We start from the raw sequence: 22,860 nt of genomic DNA on the forward strand, positions 1-22,860 counted from the left end.
ATGTTCAGTACCATTTTCATCTAAAATTAAAAATAAGCTCGAGACATAATAAATAAATTCGAGAAAATGTGATTATCCAATTGCAAACTGTTGGCAACTGTTGATTCTATTAGAATGATGATTCACTATGGAGAGATAGGAGACCTCGTGTGTCTCCAGCGTTATTGCCCTGTCACCAGCTGGCTCAAATCTTTGAATAGTAGACTTGAGATGCGCGGGAACAATAGCGTCAGGTGATCAATTTTCATAACAGCAAGGAAAGTTGTGTAAGTGCGTCACACCAGATTTTCAGATTATAAAATTCCTAATAAAATGAGGTCATCCAAAAATTCTCTATTTGCAATAAGTAATGAGTTATGATTTTTCAACAATGAGTGAAATTCAAAGAGAAAATCAATTTTGATGAATTTTAGTTTTTGATCAACAATATCTTCCGATTGTTACAATTTAGATGTATAATTCAAAATCCTTCTGGGCGTATTTTTGTGCTCTACAATCTTAGGTCAGGTAGAGCGCTCCATCTCATATAGATTTCCAGGTAAACCTGACAACAATGCTTCTTGCATTGTGAAAAACACCTAATTTTCAGCTTCAACCAATATCACCAACTACATTGTCCTCACATTGATATTTCGCACAATGACATAAGTTCATGAGACTATCACCCGTTTCTTAGATGCACTTCAATTCAGAATTTCTTAGTGGAGAGCTTCGACCATTAATATAATAGACACGGCTTGAGCGTAGTCGCTGAAGCAAACATGAATTGGGTGTGTGACGTCACATGAGAGAGCCTTCGAACTACACGCCATAATCAGCCTATGCTAAATGAGCACTTTCATAGCTTCTGAATCAGAATTTGAACTGATTTATTATTCTACTTGAAAAATTAATTATGGAAGATAATTTATCCATTATTTATTCATATAATTGCATACGTAAAACCTATGTTTATATTGCCTAGTAAACGTATTTGAACATATTATGTTGTATTGAAATTTATTTCAGGGCTTTATCAAGCCGATAATAACTTTCTTCTTGAATCTACATACCCTCGTATGTCTCCAGCGTTATTCTCCTGTCACCAGCTGGCTCAGATCTTTGTTTATAAGTAGACTTGAGATGCGCGTGGACACTAGCGTCAGGTGAAACGGCAAGGAAAGTTGTGTGAAACGCTACACCAGATTTTTCTGGTATGCAATCCACAAGTTGACATGTTTTGATGCGAACAAACGAACACACGACCAAACACAACCCTACTCTCTCTTATTATATAGAAGATTATCCATTTTAATTAAAAATGTGTACCAAACACCCTAATGTTCGCTAAGCCGCGTTTACACCGGAGTTGGCAACCAATGATTGCCGACATTTATCGGCAATTTTGAGTTGCACGCATTAAAACAACTGCAACTCGCATTGCCAACCGTAGTTGGAGACCGATTTTGCGAGTTGGCAATCGAAATTTGGTTTTCCGACTGGAGTCGGTAAAGATCAAAGGCGGTTGCCAACCCCGGTTGGCAATGCGAGTTGCAGCGCTAACTTGAGTTGCAACTTGAGTCTGCAACTACCCCGCTACCCCTCCCGCCTGTTGGCTCCACGTGGTCGCGCTGCGTCAGTTCCTCAGTTCAAGCAGGCTAGTCGTCGTGACTTGTTGTGTTTTGTTGTTTGGTTGTTGTTTGTGCTAGTGCAATGTAAGCTATAATGTAAGCTAAGCTATACATTACTCAAGCTAAGCTATATATTTCTTAAGCTATAGAGTTTCTTTGTTTGATTTGGAGTTTTTTTGATGTATACATTTATTTCTAATTTTATGAATTGTGTTACTTTGGAACATTAACTTAACTTTGTGTTCATATTTTATTAACAAGTCACTACCAGGTTGCAACTTTTTTTGTCTAGATTTATTAACAATTAACTTTTGTCTAGATTTATTCAACTCAGTGCACAATGTAAACAAATAAAAGGAATCTAAAAATAACAATATTTAGTAATTTTCTTTCTTTGCTCACCTGTATGTTATCCTTCAGGAAACCTATAACAGCCTCACAAATCTCTGGCACTAAAATAGATATCGCACTTTTGGAAACTTTAAACAAATAACTGATACTAGTATAAGAGTCGCCACTCGCCAAAAAGCGCAATGTAATAGCCAATCTTTCTCGCACTGGAATTGCTTTCCTGTAGTTAGTATCCTGTTTACTAATTATGTGTCCAATACCAACAATTAAACTTTCAAAATCGTCACTTGACATTCTTAAAAAGTTTTTTACACTGCCATCGCATCTCAATTCTCCCGTCAAAGGATCTGTATCATCTCGATTTAAATCATTTAAAAGATCGCTGCCGCTATACTTTGCTCTTGCCTGCAATGAAGGTCGAACCCAGTATTTTCTCGGTTTTCTACATTTTGATAAAATAACACACGCTGCCGCAGCAAGAACAACCTCTTCAGCACTCGACATTCTACATACTGTCTGATTTGATTTTCTACATACTGTAAAGTTTAGTTGCAAGTTGCAGGTTGCAGACCTAAAAACAAACTATGTGCCCAGGTTGCAAGTACAAGTTGCAGACTTCCATCGGCAACTAGCGTCTGCAATCGAAATTGGCAATTTTTTATTGCCAACTCCGGTGTAAACGCGGCTTAATGCTCCATCCATGATAGTTGGGAGTTGGAGTTAATTCTTCAATTTCAGGTGAAAATGATATTCTACTTTTTTCCTAAAAATTTCAGTGCAATTATATGCTGCGCAGGAGATTACCATTTTCATAAATAATAATCACATAAATAAATGATAATCTGCTATGGAAAACAAGCTATGTTTAACAACAATGCATTGTTTAACAACAAAGTCTATACGATGCGTGACGTCACTGCTGTGACGTCAAGGTGGGCGAATTTGGCAGTAGATGTTGGCTTCATCGACTTTTAGTATGAATATATACAATTGGCCGTGTCTATTCTATAACTGGTCTAAGGCTGCAACACACTACTGTAGCGTCAATCTGTCACAGTAGATTTCACTCTTATTATTAATATAAGAGTTTGATCATTTATGATCCTAGTTTCTTATTAATGCTTGAAATGAATTCAAATATCACGTTAATATCAGAATCGAAGCAGTATTTTCATATAAATATTTCTGTAAAAAATGCGATATCGATAGCAAATATTCTTTCGATATCGACAAAAGTCTTTCGACATACGATAATATCGGAAATATCGATATTCATTGATATCGATAATATCGGAACATCCCTAACTGTGTCGTGGTGTGGTGAGGTTATGTCAAATTTTTGACGGTATTCTTATTATTATTGCATCGTTCATTATTAATTTGTGCTTTAGATAGAATAGCAGTCAACGATTTATTTATCCAGTATGGCAGGAGAAGTTGTTGTTGATGCTCTTCCTTACATTGACCAGGGCTATGATGAACCCGGTGTCCGAGAAGCAGTAAGTAAAAATAATACAGTACCTATTGTTTTCGCCAACTAGGTTTCAAACAATTATTGTCAATCAAGTTATTTTATTATGATGAAATACCTGTCATTATTTATGAAATACCCGTCATCATTCATGAAATACCCGTCATCAAAATTTTAGTTGGGGTCGATTTAGTATGTTATTTTGAGCACAAAAATTAAACGGCTGACAGAATCCAAAGTCAGGGCAGTGGACTGTGAATGATAGTTGGTATTAATACCTACAAATAAATCTTTGAATTCTGTGCATAAAAATACTGATAGCTTGAAGTGTGGTAAGTACGCCAATAAAAGACCAAATGAGTCAACAAGATGAGATTTAATAATAATAAAATAATAGGCAGATGGCCACATACAAAAACAAGTGTAAGTAGATTGAATCGAAAAATCTTGGGACAATTACAACATGTAATAAAAAACGTTATAGAAATACAAAATTTAAATGAAATTAGGTCAATGACATTAATGACCATTGAAGCCTGACAATAATCGAAAAGATATTATTAATGATACCTGAATTGCGAATATAAATTGAGTGCTATAATGAAAAAGTTATTGCTGCAAAATTCAATCTTAATGATTTACAAAAGGAATAGTAATAAATGACAATAAGCTGTAGATAGTGCTCAATAAATAGAATACATTAATATAGGCGGCATAGGCCTTCAGTAAATTAAATGTCAAGTTAGACATCAATTGAACAACTCAAATATGTGAATGTGCTTGCAAGCCAAGCGTAGCTATCAATACAGTGAAATAATTACTAATATAGAATACGTTAATATAGGCGGCATGGGCCTTCAGTGAATTGAATGTCAAGATAGACATCAATAGAACAATTAATAGGCATCGGTGGCCTCAGTGAATTGAATGTCAAGATAGACATCAATAGAACAATTAATAGGCGTCAGTGGTCTCAAAATGACACTTAAGAGCTAAGGGTAGCTATTAACAAAATTGAATATCTTGGTCGATATTAATACGCTTGTAAAGCCAAGGGTAGCTATCAACAAAATTGCATGTCTTGGTCGACATTAATACGCTTGTAAAGCCAAGGGTAGCTATCAACAAAATTGAATATCTTGGTCGATATTAATACGCTTGTAAAGCCAAGGGTAGCTATCAAAATTGAATGAAGTACATATTATAACCTTGACATTATGTAGGACAGTGCTCTCAATGAGACATGCACTGTAATATATTGAATTCATGAAAATAGGCTCGATTACCAAGGTATGGACAATTAAATGTTTTTAATTGCCGAAAAAGTTGAATGATAGCTGTAAAAATTATATAAACGCACATAAAACTGTTTGACTTAGAAATAGAGAGCGTGGTCCAATATCGAAACGCTGTAGCATTTTATGAACAATTATGTAATACATGCGTAAATGAAAGTTGAATAGAACGATTTACGTAACCTGAATAAAATTTTGAAGAAGAGATGCAGCCAGGCAGACAGGCAAGGAATCCACAATACCCAAAAGAACAGGACATCAGCAAGCGATGATGTGATCTGGCCATGCGATGACAAGAATGGAAGCATCCACCACAGCAGGCAAATCCCTCAGTGGAAATGTGAGCAGGAGCATGTAGAATTCCAAACGAATAATCCGAATTTTAAGTTGTGGAATTTTTAGATTGATTTCCAAACGGTAGAGATGATGAACTTGAAAGTTTGAGTTTCAAGAGGTGAAGCCAATTGTTAGAAGAATGGCAATAGACACCCACACGAGGTTGCGATCTTGACAAAGTTTATCAGCGTAAATAAGTGAAGAAATCGATGAATAATTGAAACACAATTGAAGAATAGAATAAACGAGTTAATTTGGAGGAATAATTCACTTTTTAAAAACGTTCCGTAGATCAGATGAATATGGATGAAAATTTAGACCGGGAGCAAAACGCACTCTCCGACTATACTTGATCAAGAGACAAGGAAACCGCTAATGCTCGGCTGAAAAAGGGACATGCTGGATGTGTTTGAAACATACGTAAAACGTTTACAAACGTTTGGTGAAAAAGTAGCAAATATCTAGTATAGGAAACCAACTTGATTATAGCAGTGCCGTAGAACCGTGACTGTGACGTCACCGGACAGCGCAGACAGAAAATGATGACATGATGTCTATGTAGTTGCGGAACGAGTAACAAGTGGAACCGTTACAATAAATGCTTTGTCAGATTTTACACGGCGGTCACATTTTTTTTTAATAAACTAACTTGTTGTTGGTTATCCATCTTGTTTTTACTATTATTATTACTATTAAATTTTGTAAAACTTTAAAGTGAAAAAACACTCACATTCTTTGATGTGGCAAAACTGAGTTTCTGTTTCTGTTTGGCTTGAAAATGTGCAATACCAGCACGAAACAAACGTCTCCACATCAAAGAATGTGATTGTTTTTTCACTTTAAAGTTTTATAAAATTCAATAGAAATAAACTAAGTTTAAAGTAGCACAATTTTAAATGCATCTAGCCTATAAGTGGCAGTCATCTTGATTATCGAAATCATCAAAATTATGTTTTTCCTTATTCAAGTTTTCCTAACCAAAACGTTCCTAACACAAAGCTTTTACTAACATACCGGTAACCCTTTGCGCTCTCATATCCAGTATAGATGGATACTTCTAACTACAGCTCTAAACCAACAAGACAGGTTTCTTTGCGTCAGCTCTTATATTATCTAGCATCTTAAATGCTTCATTTAAGATATCAAAAATGCATCTATTTAAGATATTATATATCCAGCATCGCTGGCTACCCTCTTTTCCTGCTACAGCTCTCTTCAGAATTTCCATAGTTGGTCGTAGCAGCTCTGGCACTTGCACAGTAGTAACTCTCAAAATCTATCAAACTGCAGTATTTAGTATCCAAATATTAGAATGTTACGTTTATTATACAAAGCTCAATTTTACTTCATTGTATTGGTCATTTCATTTATTTCATGTTTTTTGATAAGCCAATACAAAATAAAATCCTCATATTGGGCTAATATAAGCTCATACCAAGTTTTTATTTCCTGTATTAAAATGGTGTTTATAGTTTTATAATGAATCAGTCAGATTGATGATTCATTATCTATTCAAATCGCACATATTTTATGGAAATCTTTAATAATAGAGGTTGATATACATTAAAAAACACATCATAGTTCTTCCTCAAGTCATCAATTGCTCAAGTTCATTACTCATATTTGGTAGATATTAGCACTCTACAAGTCTCAGAGAAACATAGGAGAATAATATATTTTCTAGTGACTAGTAATTGACTGAATTAATCAAACTCTGCTACATAGAAGAATAATTCACTACTTTATGTAGGAAAAAACACGTTTTATGTTTAACCAAAGTAGGCATTGCAGTAGTCTACTACTGTGCTACTATGCAACTCAAACCAGCTGCTATGTTTGCTGAATGAAGACATCTTTTAGCTTTTATTTGATAAATCAATAAAATAATATAATTAATATTGAAAAATTATGTACATTCGCATCAATATCAAGCAATGGTTATCATGAGCTGGAAAAATGTTTTTTTTTTAAACACATTAACAACATATTGCAATGAAAGTAGTGATTGTTTTGATTTATGTAGTTGTTCTGAACAAAAATCACAGCTAAAGTTATTCACCAATCAGATCCTAATTTTATTAAAAATGAATAAGTAGCTGAACAGCAATATCCAGTCATGCTGGATACCAGAGCGTTCGAAATTTTTGGTGTGAGCTAGTAATGCTGGATAAGAGAGCTGTAGCATATGATGCCCATTTTGTCAACCAGAGTTGTAGAGGAAATTGTAATAGCAAGTAACGCTGGATACAAGAGTGGAAGGACAAAGTCATACAAGTTCACAAAGAGCGCAAAGGGTTTAAGCTTTTCCTAGCCTAAGCTTTTTTTTAATCTTAGCTTTCCTAACCTGATATATTAGAGGTGTTTGAAATGTCATGAACAAAGTGAGGTTAGTAAAACTAATTTAATTTAATTTAATTTATGATGAGTGACCGCCGTTTATTTCTTGTGATTTTGTGTTCAAAATGACATACTAAATCAATCCCAACCAAAAATTTGATGACAGGTATTTAGGCACTGGACCTACTGTTTAGCCAAAAAAACTTCATTGTCCTCTACAATAATTGTTCTGTGTTAATAAAATGTCAGGTAAATCATCATACAGGCTATGGAATTTGCTCTACTTTTTTATAGAGGCTGTGAGTTACATTAATAAATTCTTTGGTTCAAGGCTATGGCAATGGTTGAAGAGGAAACGAGAAGGTACAGGCCAACTAAAAATTATCTAGAACACCTGCCGCCGTTAAACTTGAATTCCTTTGAGGTGAGTAATTATAAGTATAACTTACTATTTAAAATAATCTTGAGAAGAAACCTAAAACTTGAGCTTTTTCTATTGTGGATAATACCCAGATGAACTTATGGTTCACTGCAAACTACATCCAGTCTAGCCCACTCTCAAGGTGAAGCCAAGCCACACGCTGGGCTGGGTCTGTCACAAAATCACAGAATATATATATATATATATATATATATATATATATATATATATATGAATTAAAACAGGAGAAATAAGACATAAATAGATTGAAAACACTTAAAAACTTACATTAGAAATGGGGGAAATTTTCGGGAACAAGTTCCCCAAGGAAATCTTGTTCAAGGAGGCCCATGAATAGGTTTGCATAGGATGGTGCCATCCTGGTGCCCATCGCTGTACCCGAAGATGATATTCATCTTCAAACCTTAAGGCATTGCTTGTGAGCACCAGTTTGGTGAGGTTGAGGAAAAATGAGTGAAATTTGAAGAAAAAAATCAATTTTGATGAATTTTAGTTTCTGATCAACAATATCTTACGATTGTGACCATTTAGATGTATAATTCAAAATCCCTCTGGGCGTATTTTTGTGCTCTACAAACTGAGATCAGGTAGAGCGCTCTATCTCATATATATTTCCAGGTACACCTGACAACAATGCTCCTTGTATTGTGAAAAACACCTCATTTTCAGCTTCAACCATCATCACCAACTACATTGTCCTCACATTAATATTTCGTACAATGACATACGTACATGATTTATTATTATGATCTATGTGAATCACCCGTTAGATGCATTTCAGTATTTCCTAGTGGAGAGGCGCACTTAAGGACACCTTAAGGATCAAAATTTCAATCACTTTTAACTTTTGACACAATGCTCAGATTTCATCGTACTACACTTCATTCTTGGCTTGTCAAGGCGGTCTAAAATCAAGCATCATAAGTCAAATTCGGTCAAAAAATGGAAAATTTATTGTTGAGTGTACTTAGCCCATATTCCAATATACAAAAAATGGCCAATTTCTATATTCTGCAAATATGAAGAGTACTTTGTCTTCATAATCCCAGCATGTGTCTGTTTGTAAAACACCTATGTATAAACTAATCACATCAGGACTTAAAAGTAGCCCAGTTTGGCGGCGTGCAACTTTGTCGTTTGGTGACAAAATCTCGGGAGTGCCAGTTTGTCGTTGCATGCACTGCCAAACTGGCACTCTAAGGAATGCAGCCCAGTTTGACGGCGTGCAACTTTGTCATTCAGTGACAAAATTTCAGGAGTGCCAGTTTGTCGTTGCATGCACCGCCAAACTGGCACTCTAAGGAATGCAGCCCAGTTTGACGGCGTGCAACTTTGTCGGTAGCCCACTTTGTCGTCAGCCCACTTTGTCGTCAGCCCAGTTTGTCATCGTCCCGGTAATTGTATGGCAAGATTACGATACTTATGAGCTCTACTTAGAAATGGATTGTGAAACAAGTTAATTGTACTGGAATGTAATAAACTGTGATATTTTCATCTATATATATAAAAGCGAAATGGCACTCACTCACTGACTGACTGACTCACTCACTCAGTCACTCACTCACTCACTCGCAGAACTAAAAATCTACCGGACCAAAAACGTTCAAATTTGGTAGGTATGTTCAGTTGGCCCTTTAGAGGCGCACTAAGAAATCTTTTGGCAATATTTTAACTCTAAGGGCTGTTTTCAAGGGTTTAAAGTTTATCTTTTAGCATGTATATTCTTCTTCTCCCAATCTCTTAATTTATGGAAATTGAAATTTCCATATCATATGTTACTATAGAACTATAATCTAGATAGAGTACCTCTTCGAAACAGTTGTTAACTGGCAACTAAATTAATAATTTTGTCAGGTTGGCATTAAGTTGAGTTGACTTTGTTAGGTTGGCATCCAGTTGAAGATTTAAATGCATTTATCGCAGAAATATTGATTGGGCACTGCTACTTCAATCCTGGGAATATTATATTACTAGCCGTCAGGCTCGCTTCGCTGGCCATATCCGTTTAGCCAGACGTTTAGTCTGGACCCCCGACTGGATTGTCCTAACATATGATAAAAATGCTCAAATGAAAAATGCAGGCGAGCGAAGCGAGCCTGCTGATCTCATTCTTGGACGACCCAGTCGGGGGTCCAGGGGGCGGAGCCCCCTGGCTAGACGGATATGGCGAGCGAAGCGAGCCTGACGGCTAGTAATTATATAAAAGCAATTAAGCCATTCATTTCAATCATTGAGAGAAAAACCAATAAGATGCTCATATTATCTTCTCAAATCTTAATACATTAACAATACACTACCGGTAATTCACGAGTAAATACTGATGTGGTCGATTTCAATGAACATTAAATGAAATGGTTCTTTTCTTCTAAATGTCTATACTTGAGCATTCTGTTAATTTCGAACAGAGATCTCTTTTACGGAGTTTTCTCAGATGATGCAGCAATCACTGAGGAATCACTAGTAAATATTATACCACAAGACTTCATATCAGACAATCAAAATTGCTATAAGAGAAAAGAAATCTTATCATGGATCAAAACATCACGTTTTCAGTAATCAAAGGCAGTAGCTTATAACAAATTCTAAATTTACGTTTCTCCACTCACCTCTTCTCATCACCAGTTGACTTGTGCATTCACTGTGCTTCTTCTCTTTCTCAGGTTTTCCCTCTTATATTATAAAAAAAAACTGTTCTTCATTTCACTCTGTATTTCAAATTTATTTTACCATTAGGCTATTCTTAGTCATTTATTATATTCTATTTTATAAATATTTTTTCTTTTCTACGTTTCTCAATCTTTATATTCTCTTACTCATGCTCGCGAACAGACGAAAGTCTTGCGAGCTACACATTCTTTTGTACTCTTTATTTATTTTGTATATTTGTGTATTTAAACTATGTAAAATGTGCAAAGAATGAATAAATTGAATTGAATTGAATTGAATCTCCAACACATAACTCAATAGTCCAGGAGAGAGTCATCTAAAATTAAAACTGTTAGTGCAATATTGCTAAATTATTAGTGTTTTTCAGAAAATTATTAATCCCATGAATGTCTCTTAATTAAATGATAAGTTATGGAGTTCCAAATATTATAATATTTTTCGCATTCCCATTTTTCTTTTTTTTATATTTGAATCGCTTCATTTGGGTCACTCGTTGTTTAGTCGAATATATCTATCACATAAATCTCTCTCAGCAGCTACTATATAAACGCTCAAAATAGGTTGCTAGAGAACGATAATGATAAGAATATGTGATGAATAATCTATCCTGTTCTAGGTGAGCAATATTTCTGTATCACAGATATCCAAAAACTTCAACACTAAAAATGTGAATATCTTTGAAACGGTTTGATATATTGATGAGCGATTTCCACCATTCATTGTCTCTTGAAATTCTTTATTTGAATCTTGCATTAAAACCTTCCCATAGAAAATTTTTGATTCAATGTGGTGGAACGAAGATGGCAAACCAAAATTTTGAAGCTACCTACAGAATTTTTTTTCAATTTGAATAGGAATCCCAGTGGAGCCCACTGTTAAATTATCTTTGGAAAAGGAACATTAAGCTGTTTTCCTATTAATATTACGCTGTAGGCCTACGTGAATCCATAGAACTTCATAGGTTTTTCCGTATGGGTAAATGATTCAGAATCAGAATTCAAATTTTGTTAAATCAATAATACCAACGACATAGCAACTGCCATCACAATTTGTATCATTAATATTATGCGTATGCTATTGAAGGATAATAGTCAGGCAGACACACAGGAGCATGTTATTTTGTCTCATGCAGTACTTTCAATGTTACTTTTATATCCTGAAAAAGGACGAAAAAGTGAGTAAAATATTTTGTTGTTCAACAAACTTGACCTGTAAAAAGGTTCGAAGAGTGCATGTTCAAAATTTGAAGCTGATCGATCAACTCTTTCTTAAGTTATTGTAGTGCATTCAAACAAACAAGCAAATCCACAGACTGGCAACAACTTTGAACTTGAGTGAAAAGTAAGAACTTGCTAACGCTCGTTCAACAAATATTATTGAGAGAACAACGGGCGGTATTATCAAGTTGGTAGCACATAACTTGAAGGAGTCAAATTATTTCAGTGTAGGGGATTGTGTATTTTACAAGAGAGTGTGTTTCTGAGGGATATAAGCCTATAGTGAGAAAGTGAAGAAGTGAGGATTTAATTGAATTGCAGTTTTAGTTTTTTTTGCACGGCCGGCCCTCTCTCACATTCAACCATCAGCCCTCCAGTACGATGCTACATCAACTATATTATACAATCCTAGTCGATGGAATGGGGGAATTGACAATATTACAAGCAAGAGTTGATGGTAATGAATATTATTGACACAAAGAAATTTACAAATCTAGACATGGGAAAGTCAAATTCAAGATAGGTTGAAGATAATTATGTCTGAAGCATTGTATGAAATAATAACAAAACCCTGAGGGGTTTTGAAGAAAGGAGAGCATTAGCACACAACCGGGTAAGAGAGAGAGTTAGAGAGAGATGAGAAAGAGAGAGAGAGAGAGTGAGTGTGTGTATGTGTGTGAGAGAGAGAGATAGTGGGAGAGAGAGAATGAGAGAGGAAGCAATAGAACTAAATAAGGTTGAGATAAGAGACAATGTCACGCAGGAGTATTGTCCAATGGTGGTCACACACACACACACTTCTACAGTCACACTAAGTTATAAACAGAAAATTTCAAAGAAAGTACAGTCTGTGCCAAAATTGAAACCAGTTTACTTCCTAGCTATTCTGCCAGCTTAACTGACATAAGCGACAAAAGCTGATAGCGACAAAAGCTGATAGTGACAACCAGAGACTGTTTTCCAGGTAGAGAAATTAGTCACAGACTCGCCCTGCCAAAACAAGACACTTCTTTTTCAGCACAAGAACGACAAAAGTAGCCACCGCCAAAACAAGACTGATTTTCAGTGCTAGGATGGATGTGTCTGACTTTGACGGTGGTGTATACTGACATTGCCCCCTTACTGAACACCACAGATTACATCAATGAAGCCAATCGGCAACTCACCAACCCTGAACAGTATCAACTCCTGCCTTCTGGTTAAATGTATTTAAATCTTACATGTCCAAGTGGCTCATTGATAGAAGTCTGTACAATACCACTGACTTGAACAATAATTTGGATATAAGAAGATACAGGTGTATGATCTGGATGAAAAGAGCAGTGGACTTTGGTAATAAATTGATTAAACAACTAAAAGTGTTATTTCTGAATCCAACCCAATCACACATAAAGTTTTAAATGATTGCTGTATATCCAAAATTGATCTGAAGTTGAATGCAAAACAATCATTGAAGTGACTGGTAGCTAGATAGCTTAGGGAAAATTAATTAATATATGAATAATAGGAAAGGTCAATGCCAAATGAGAACAATAGGTTTATAATCATACAAGAATGTATTTAAAAAATCAAAGATTAGTGCAAGATGAAATTTGAACATACAAAAGTTATAGAAGTGCAAGCAATAAACATATATTCTGAGTCAAGAATGATTGATACTAATAATAATCCAACTGATAAAATTCAAATTCAATAAACTTGTGATGTTTCAAATGTGAGCAATCACTATTTCAATGTGATGCTAAAATTTCTTAATACCTTTGTATGTAGTTTAAAGTAAGCAAATTTTCAAATAAAATAGATGAGAACTATAGTATTAGAAAATATTAAAAAAGATTGAATGTGAAAACTTTCCAATAAAAATTGCTATAAGTGATGTTACAGGAATGCAATTTTAATGAGAAATGCAATCTTGAAAGTGACTTATAGCATAGTTAATTAAAATATAATTGAATCAGATCTAACTGTAAAAACTGAAATAGTATTCAAAATTGAATAACATGTAATATATTTGAATATTGAGGTGATATCTATTTTAAGAATTATCAAAATGAAAAATGTATAACTCTGAGATACTAAAGATTAGCAAAAAAGATTCTTGTGAATCCAGATTGGAGAATAGAATTAAGAACAAATTGATTGAAGCTGGTATAATTGGATTGATTAACCAGAGTTTGTAAAAAGGCTTGAAAATACTAAATGTTAACATTCATGATAAGAAAGATTCTTACAAATCCAAACAAGAGAATGGAACTAAGAACAAAATAATTGTAATCATAAGTCAAATAATGGCTTTGACTAGAATAATAAATAATTGAATGAATTCACACAAATTTGGTGTAAAAATACATGAGTAAATTCAAGTCTAAACCAGTGAATGGAAATGAGAAAAAAGTTGCTAAAATTCAAAGTGACACAATATAATTGACCTAGGATTGATGGTCAATAAAATCTGATTTTAGGTCAACTATTTTGAAAATCAAAAACAGTAGGCAATACTCTTCTTCCTTGCCCTTTTCCCATTATTTGGGGTCAGCTCTCCTGGATCTTAGTCGCCAGTGATTGCGATCTTGGGTCGTCTCTGGCGTTAGTTCCAATTGTCATATCCCTAAGCACTAGTGCCATCCATGTTAGGCGTGGTCTGCCTCTGCACCTTGACTGTGACTATCTCCAGCACTTTTCTAGTCATGTTTTTGGGTGGGCGTCTCTTTACATGGCCATACCATCGCAGTCTTCCTTCCATTATTTTTTCAGCAATTGGCACAACTTTAAAACTGCCACATACATGAGTGTTCTTAATGTGGTCCAGTCTACTTACTCCTCCGGCCCATCTCAGCATTCTCATCTCAGCAGTATGAAGTTTCTCTGTGTGTTGCTTTTTCAGAGGCCAGCACTCTGCACCATATATCATTGCTGGATGCATTGCAGCTTTATACACTTTGCCCTCAATGTGTAAGGGCATTCTATTGTTGCAAAGCACTCCTGTCAGGCCTCTCCATTTCATCCAACCCGTACTAATCCTGCTCGAATTGTCTGCATCAATGCTTCCATCATTGCTGATGATCGACCCTAAATACTTGCATTGCTGAACACCCTCCAAAGGAGTACCTTGCAGGTGTGGTGCTCGACTGACATTGCCACTAAAACCACAGTGCATGTAAACTGTTTCCTCCCTACTGATTCTGAGGCCAGCTCCTTCCAGTTTGACTCGCCACATGTCAAGTGCTTGCTGCATCTCATCTGGCATTTTTCTGATAAGGACAATGTCATCAGCATATAGGATGTCCCATGGAGGTGCGAGCTGCAATTCTGCAGTGAGGTAGTTCATCACAAGGTTGAATAGGAGTTGACTCAGGGCAGAACCGTGGTGCACCCCCACCTCTACACTGAACTCCCCACTAGTCCCAGCCGGGCTCCTAACCTTTGTTGTGGCATTATGGTACATGTCCTTCACTATGTTTATATAGTGTTCTGGGACCGCTTGTGCCCTCAATGCTTACAATATGAGCTTCCTGGGCACTCAATCAAAAACTTTCTCCAGGTCAATGAAAACCATGTGCAGGTCAGATTTGTTGTCTCTCTGCTTTTCCATAAGGATTCTTACTGAGTGCAAAGCATCTGTGGCCGACCTACCTGGGACAAAAACACACTGATTCTCAGTAACAGCTGTAATTCCAAGTAGACGTTCCCTGATTACACGTTCCCAGATTTTCAATGTGTGCAAGATGAGTTTAATTGCTCTAAAAATTTTACAAAGTCGTACATCAAACATCTCCTTTATTCTTATAGAATGGAACAATGAAGCTTTTTCTCCACTCATCTGGCATGCCTTCATTTAGCACCCCATTGAAGATATTAGTAAGAAAAAGCAATCCCATGCTATCCAACTTCTTCCACACTTCCACTAGAATCCCATCTGGTCATGTGGCTTTGTTGTCACTCATTTCCTGGAGAGCCAGACCTACCTCTTCCAAGGTTACAGATGGAATTGGCCCGATTGTTGGCTGAGCTGGCTGTATAAACAGTCAGGCATATAACAGTAGGCAATACGTGAATGTAAAAAGAAAAAAGAAAACGTGATACAAAATACTTAGCTCAATGTAAAATTAGCAGCTTCAAAGTGCGAAGAGATAGGACATGACCAAGCCAGGGCATGTTGACTGGAAACTGCAGCAGAGGCAGGACCACCGGAGGAGTAGAGGTTCTCACGAACCAAGAGAACATGGAGTTGAGTGAGGACTCAAAATTATGAAGTCATTCCAAGAGATGAATAGTGGCAACAATGTAACCATTTATATAGTGGCAACCAACTATGACACAGCGAAGTCACAGTTCATAATAATGCAATAGTAAAACAATGTTATGTGAAGAACTTGGGGCACAACTCAAATTTGTAAAAAGTGAGTTAGAATCGAAGCACAAATGTTTGAGAAATGCAAGTTGATTAAAAGTCATTGAAACCTGAGTCCAAAGTAACTTGGTAAAAATACTGAAGAATTGAAGTGGACATGAAGCAACTACGTGCAATGCACTGAATCAAAAGTTATTAAAAATTAAGACTTCAAAGCTTAAAACTCATGATTGATTGATGACTTGATTGTAGACACTCCATGACATTTGAAAAGTAATGTGACAATTGAAATTGTGTGCAAGAGGCGGTTTCAAAACTTGAAAAATGCAGGACTGTCATGTACCCACAACTTGAATCTTTGAATCTTGTAAGATGGAACGTTGAAGAACGAAAAACCAAGTTTATGAGAGATGAGGAAGGGGGTAAAAGCTATATTGTACAATGCAAAACAAAAGAGCAGCTATAAAAGTTAGAACTGAAAACAACCTTACTAGGACAATCGAAGAAAACCATTAAAAATATGCAACATGTTCTAAAGATATAGATGATGAAAGATTGACAAAAAAATAAGAACAAGCAACAACAAGTCAGCTGATCAAAATTAAGTTGGCAGCGGAAGCATGCCAAGATTCAAATACTGCCAGAGTGACTACAAGGAAAATTGAACTATGAAGAAGCTGGTAAATGAAGAATGGATGGCAGACGAAATCTAACATAGACTGAGCCCCCTTGGGAAATTCGTGAATTCTCCAACAAACGAAAAATAAAAAATATGTTAGATGAGTGTGTTGTCCATTTCTTCATCAAATGGAAGTGGAGCCACGCTAGAAATAGTGCATTCATAGACCCCTGACTCAGTGAACACAGAGATCATTCTGACCTTACCATCAGAGCCACTCACAACGTTTGTGATACGGCCAAGCCTCCAAGCGGCTGGGGGAGTGCCAGGGTCTTTCAACAGAACCAAAGTGCCAATTTTAATATTGTCAGAGGAAGATGTCGATTTGTGTTTCTTCTGAAGAGTCACAAGGTTTCTTCTGAAGAGTCATTCCAACAGTTGCTTGTTCATGTCATTAATTCTGTTCCAACATTGAATATGATTAATATGTTTTGAGTTGATTGTTTTGACCAGAAGGGCATTGAGTGGTCGACCAATGAGAAAATGTCCAGGAGATAGAAAGGCCAGATCATGGTGGTCTTCTGAAAAAGGAACAACTGGCCTTGAATTTAGAATTGCTCCGATTTGAGCGCTGAGAGTGTACATTTCCTCAAAATTAAGAATTTGTTTCAATGTTACAACTTTGAAAATATTTTTAAAGCTGCGAATAGAGTGCTCCCACAGTCCACCAAAGTGCGGGGCACAGGGTGGAATGAAATTCTACTGAATGCGTAAGTTGGAAGCAGATCGCTGAATAGCTTCTTGATTTTGAGAATCGGCAAGAAAATTGTAGAGCTGTTGTAGTTCACTGTTCGCTCCAACAAATGCAGTGCCATTATCAGAGTAAATCGAATTAGGAATGCCTCTCATGGAAACAAACCTGGAAAGAGCAGCAAGGACGGATTTTGTAGACAGCTCAGTTACCACTTCCAAGTGAACGGCGCGAGTTGCCATACAAATAAAGTTATATGAGCTTTAGAGAATGTGCGTAATTTGGGGCCACCTAGACGAAGACTAAACGGACCCATATAATTGACACCTACATTCAAAAATGCTTGCTGGTAATACTGAATGTGAGTGTTTCATCATTCAATAGGCGGAATGCTACTTTTTTTGGCTCCTAAGTGTCATTGAGGTTTTGACGTGTCCTTGTGGTTTTTGTGATCACATTATGTGCCTTAAGTTTCAAATACCAAGTGCAAAACGGTATGTATGTATGCGTATGGTGCGAGCAGCAAAATACAAGGGTCTATTCAATCATTATACATCTAACAAGAATAGAACAGAAAAAATCAGTAAACTAAAACACATACTTTGTTCTATGTTTAGCAAAAAATATTATCAAGCCAAAGTATGGCATCGTCAAGAGCTAAATTTAATTGTTGCATCACTCCATCGAATCTGTTCAGTGGGCATGACTCCAGGATGTGGCTCATCGTCTGCACTGCGAAACGGTGCAACATTTTCTCTCACCATTGGTGAAAGAAAAGCTCAGAGATTGATGAATTGGTTGAGTATGGGTATTCAGCTTGCTGGGTCTGAGAGAGAGATGAGGAGTGAGTTGTTTAGGACAGTTCCTCGTTAATAATCGCTTGTTGATTTCAAATATATTTGATGGGGGAAAGTCTTTGTGTTGATATCTGTTTACTTCTTTAAGTTGTTTGTTTACCTTTTCATTCACTTATTACATTTTTTCAGAGAAACGTTCTTCTTTTGATATTTTCTTTTTTATTACACTGTAATTATTATCTATTGTTCATTGGATAATTTGTTAAAAAAGAAAATATGGGATGTCATTGCTTGTGCTCTCATTTCCATTTTTAAATAATAATAAGCCGTAGTGGAGTGGATTAGATGCTGGCTTTATAATTCAGAGGCCCGGTATTAAATACTGGTCCGGGCAAGATACTCATCTCGTGCCACTACCGTTTTTCGGATGGACAAGTTAGCCGTCGGTCCCGGCTGTCTAAAAACAGTCGTTAGGTCATGTCAGAGGCCTTGAAATTGATCAGGTGCGACCTGAAAACTTTGACACCAGACCAGAGCCAGCCAGGTCAATCTATATTATAATAATACTAAACATTATTGCAGACTGAAATGATGCGAAACGAATTTGAAAGGATGCAGCAACGTTTACCAATGGATGTACTGAGTATGAAGCGTTACGAGCTCCCTCCTCCTCCTGCTGGTAAAATGACTGACTTGGCCGCCTGGAACGAGTGTGTGGAGAATTCAATGGCTCAGCTAGAACACCAGGCTACCAGGTGTGTGGATATTTCCTTTTTTTCCAATGAATAAACTAGTATCGATTTTTAAACAAGGCATGTTTTGGTTACAATGACATTATTAAGATAACTCGGCCTCATAGTGAAACAATCTGTATCTACAAAAGGAAAACTAAAGTGTTGACTACTAATACTGTTGTTAAGTTGATTGAATTTTTAAAATATATAATATTGAATAGCGCGCCTGGAAGATACACAACAAATATATGGAACAATCGAATTGATAGAATTAAAAAAGTCGAGCTACTTGTTTAATTAATTTTAGAATTAAAAAATCATTCATTTGGTATGTTTATTAAAATTTTGCTGGCTGGTAGAGTGAATACATTTTTCGTCGATTGATTACATTACAGTTCAACTTTTCGAACAAAAATGGATTTTGTTTTCATAGAAAGTAAGTATTAGAACCAGAAAATGAACATGAAACAACCTCTTCGATAAAATTGGCTGTTGAACTACTGAGCTCAAAAGTGAAAAAATAGTATAATAACATTATCACTCATAGTATTCAATAGAAAAATTGTTGACATTGGAAGATGATTTTATTATGATAAAGATAATCAAATAATTGAATGACTATGAACCAACATGCAACATCTAGTAGGTGAAAGCTATTATTCCTCTTTAAACAGTGGATGTTTTCTCAGTTTCCTCTCCTTGGCCCCAGAAAACTTGGTTGTTAGCACTTTTCAACCATCAATCAATCAATAGTTTTATTCAATTCAACGCAATATACATAAAATAAATCCAAATGCAAAACATCACAATTAAAAAAAATCATGAAAAGAAGGCTTCATGGTGGGGTGTGCTGAAAAGAAAGAAAGGAGGAAAAATACCTAGGCAAGTAAGGTTTCCCATATAATAGGCAGGTAGAGAGTATACATGTTTTTAACATTTAATTTAGGCCTACCTGTTGATTGAAATAAAATGACTCGAGGAATTTGAGATCATAAATTAGATTAGGCTCACTTTTTTACTGTACTAAATCATCGATCCAACAGATTCATCAGTAACGTTTAATATGAAGCTATTTTGTCTTTTTTCAGGATATCTAATTTGGATCTGATGTTGGAGTTTGGTTGTGAAGCTTGGAAATCCTATTTGGAGCTCCTTGTCAAATGCGTCTCTCAAGCACAAAAACAAGTTCAGGCCTTGAGGTTAGATATTATGATAACAGAAACAATTTTATCACTTTTTTCTATAACACTCATGTTCATTATTCACTTGATAACGATATTCCAATCACAGGTATGAAATTTTAATTCTAATATAAAACATTAATGACGAAGAAAGAAATTCAATTATGAGGGCTATTCAGAAAGTACCAAACAAAAAAATACGATTTAACGATACAATAATGATTGTAATATATAAATTTGAAAGAGCAAAAAGATACTATTTTTCTACATAGACAGATTGAGGCACTTATCATAGCGGCGACGATCTTTGAAATGCCTTTCACATAGTATTCGGCCGCCTGTGACTTGATACTTGAGCCACCCGGTGACTCACAACTGCAACTTTTCACTATTCTCCTCGTCATGAACGCTAGTGCGGCCGGGCCGAACTCTCATGCATAACGTCGTTTCCATACACTGCACAATTGACGATAAATTTCAATCGGTTTTAGGTTTTTGGCTAACAATAACCGTATTACAGATCTGACCTCACAACTCGCGGGATTTTTAATTGCAGCAAAAATTCTAAACATGAATGCTGCAACATTACCCAGCGCAACATCACTTTCGCTGGTACAACTGTAAAGCTACTGAATAGGAAAACACGTCTGTACTTGAAAGTACGTGATTGGCGCGTGTCTAGCGAGCGGCGTCAGATGGAAACGTTTGCTACTTTATGAATAGCCCTCGTATTATTAAACGAAAATCCAAATTAAATGCTATAAATCACTCCGAAGACTTCTGCTACTGTAAATATTGACAACAGGGTTGAAATCTAGATGGAAATTTGATGAGTGCTACTATCCAAAAATCATTTGCCAACCCTGTACTTCCTAATTATCAGTCAGGTACGCTCACCCTTACACTAAACTGACTTTCTTTGGATGGCAGTGCTCATTTTATACGAAGCCATAGCGGCTAACCAGTCTACAGATGGAAATTAATGAGAAATTGTATTTATGCAATCAATAAATAATTGAAACCAGCGTACAATATTTTCACCGCAATACGCTAGAATTAGTTGAACTTGTTTAAATTGGCTGTAAAGCGGCTTATAGAAAAGGGAGGTAGAGACTTAAAAAAATGTTTAATCATATTGAACAAGGTTCTCAACTGTCTAATTTGCTTTTTCATTCGACTTAATTTCAAACCTTTTTGTTTTATGTAACAAATATTATAAAACTCTTTTACTCATCTATAAAAACCCTTCATTGTTATTGCTATAAGCACAGATCTAACCTTTACTTAGTCTATTTTAACATTTACTTAGTTTATGCTATAACATTGATAAAACCTAGAAATTTGTATTCTTATACATACAGTGTTAGTTACTATCATTATCTACTTTGTCATTCATGCCGAAGAAAAATCACAACTGTTTAGAACTCGACTGCAGTAAACTTAGTTAGATGTGATCTTCAGATCCAGTTCTTCAAACTGCTGTACATATTATTATTTTGTTTCCAGGAAAGAAATACAAGAAATCAATTGGCAGAGGAAGAACATGCAGATGCAAGGTGGCGAAAAACTGAAGAAATTGGAAGCTATGTGGGTGGGTCTAGTCAGTAAAAACTATGAAATCGAGCAGGCTTGCGTACAACTCGAGAAAGAAATCGCCGAGAATGGAATTGATTAATCTCATTTTTTTGAAATTAAAATTATACAATTAAGACTTGAAATGTAAGTTTTTCAATTTACAGTATTTCATAGGATTTTTAAGAAAACCATTTTCTAAGTAGGAAGGACATTCTTGTCAACAATGCAATTAAAATAAAAAAAAAATGAATATGTAAGATTTCAAATTCATCCGCCTTTTCAGAGCTTCCCGGATATGAGATGGGCTATAAATAAGGTATATAAATTAAAATCTTCGAAGTCAATGTTAGTTCTTATAAGTGAAAATATGCTTGTATAAAATTCTGATATAGCTTATGTTTTATTCCATTACTGCAGATTCTGAATAATAAATTGACCGAGCGAAGTGAGATTCAAGTCGACGGTTTCGCATTTCTGTTTATATGTTTTTGTTCCGCATTTACGGCGAAACGCGGCAATAGATTTTCATGAAATTTGTCAGGTATATTCCTTTTTTGAATTTCGCGTCGACGTATATAGCCTAATAAAAGTTTTTTTTTTGTATTTCAAGGATAATACAAAAGAGAAAGGAGTCCCCTTCGAACGTTAGTAAAGAATCAGACTATAGAATTATTCATAAAAATCAGCTGTCGTGTGGACTATTCATTGCATGCAATTAATAACTGAAAGTTAACAGTATTTTCTCTCAACCTTTCTCTGCTTTCAACTTGGGCTGACCTGTTGCCAGTACCTTATGTCTTGAAGGAGATTAGCTTTTGAAAATATTGATGTTAGCTTTTTTATACACTAATCCCAACAGCCATTCACCGTTTTCACAGTAATATCTTGCCGACACGACATACAGACAGGATTAACGCTGGTTACACACTGGGCGGTTTCTGCCGCGGCGGCGAAACTGCCGTCGCCGCCTCAAAAAAATTCGAGCTTACACATTCAGCGGCAAAAATACCGCCAAACATTGAGAGGACAAATTACCGCCACGTATGATCAGTAGCCAAAATAATTATTGTAGTTCTTCATCGCTTAATGTGTTGTGACTTCTCTGTTTCATGAGTGTTCAGTTAAT

At 35.8% G+C, this 22,860-nt stretch overlaps 1 protein-coding gene across 1 annotated transcript; it reads left to right on the forward strand.

The window, feature by feature from the left end:
* Nucleotides 1–2,957: 2,957 nt before the first annotated feature.
* Nucleotides 2,958–21,991, forward strand: LOC111062271 (pre-mRNA-splicing factor SPF27). Its single transcript, XM_039427505.1, has 5 exons — nt 2,958–3,460; nt 7,732–7,824; nt 18,827–18,999; nt 20,067–20,177; nt 21,666–21,991. Exons 1-5 carry the CDS (start codon nt 3,386–3,388, stop codon nt 21,832–21,834), a joined length of 621 nt encoding a protein of 206 aa, XP_039283439.1. The 5' UTR covers nt 2,958–3,385; the 3' UTR covers nt 21,835–21,991.
* Nucleotides 21,992–22,860: the final 869 nt, after the last annotated feature.

The sequence above is a fragment of the Nilaparvata lugens genome, chromosome 4 (assembly GCF_014356525.2).
Source record: "Nilaparvata lugens isolate BPH chromosome 4, ASM1435652v1, whole genome shotgun sequence".
NCBI lineage: Eukaryota > Metazoa > Arthropoda > Insecta > Hemiptera > Delphacidae > Nilaparvata > Nilaparvata lugens.

Excerpts from the sequence above, each read along its gene's own strand:
- LOC111062271 (XM_039427505.1), top strand. The coding sequence starts at position 3,386 with ATGGCAGGAGAAGTTGTTGTTGATGCTCTTCCTTACATTGACCAGGGC. Across the intron at positions 7,825-18,826 it reads TAAACTTGAATTCCTTTGAG|ACTGAAATGATGCGAAACGA; the intron begins GTGAGTAATTAT and ends ACATTATTGCAG. Across the intron at positions 19,000-20,066 it reads CTAGAACACCAGGCTACCAG|GATATCTAATTTGGATCTGA; the intron begins GTGTGTGGATAT and ends GTCTTTTTTCAG.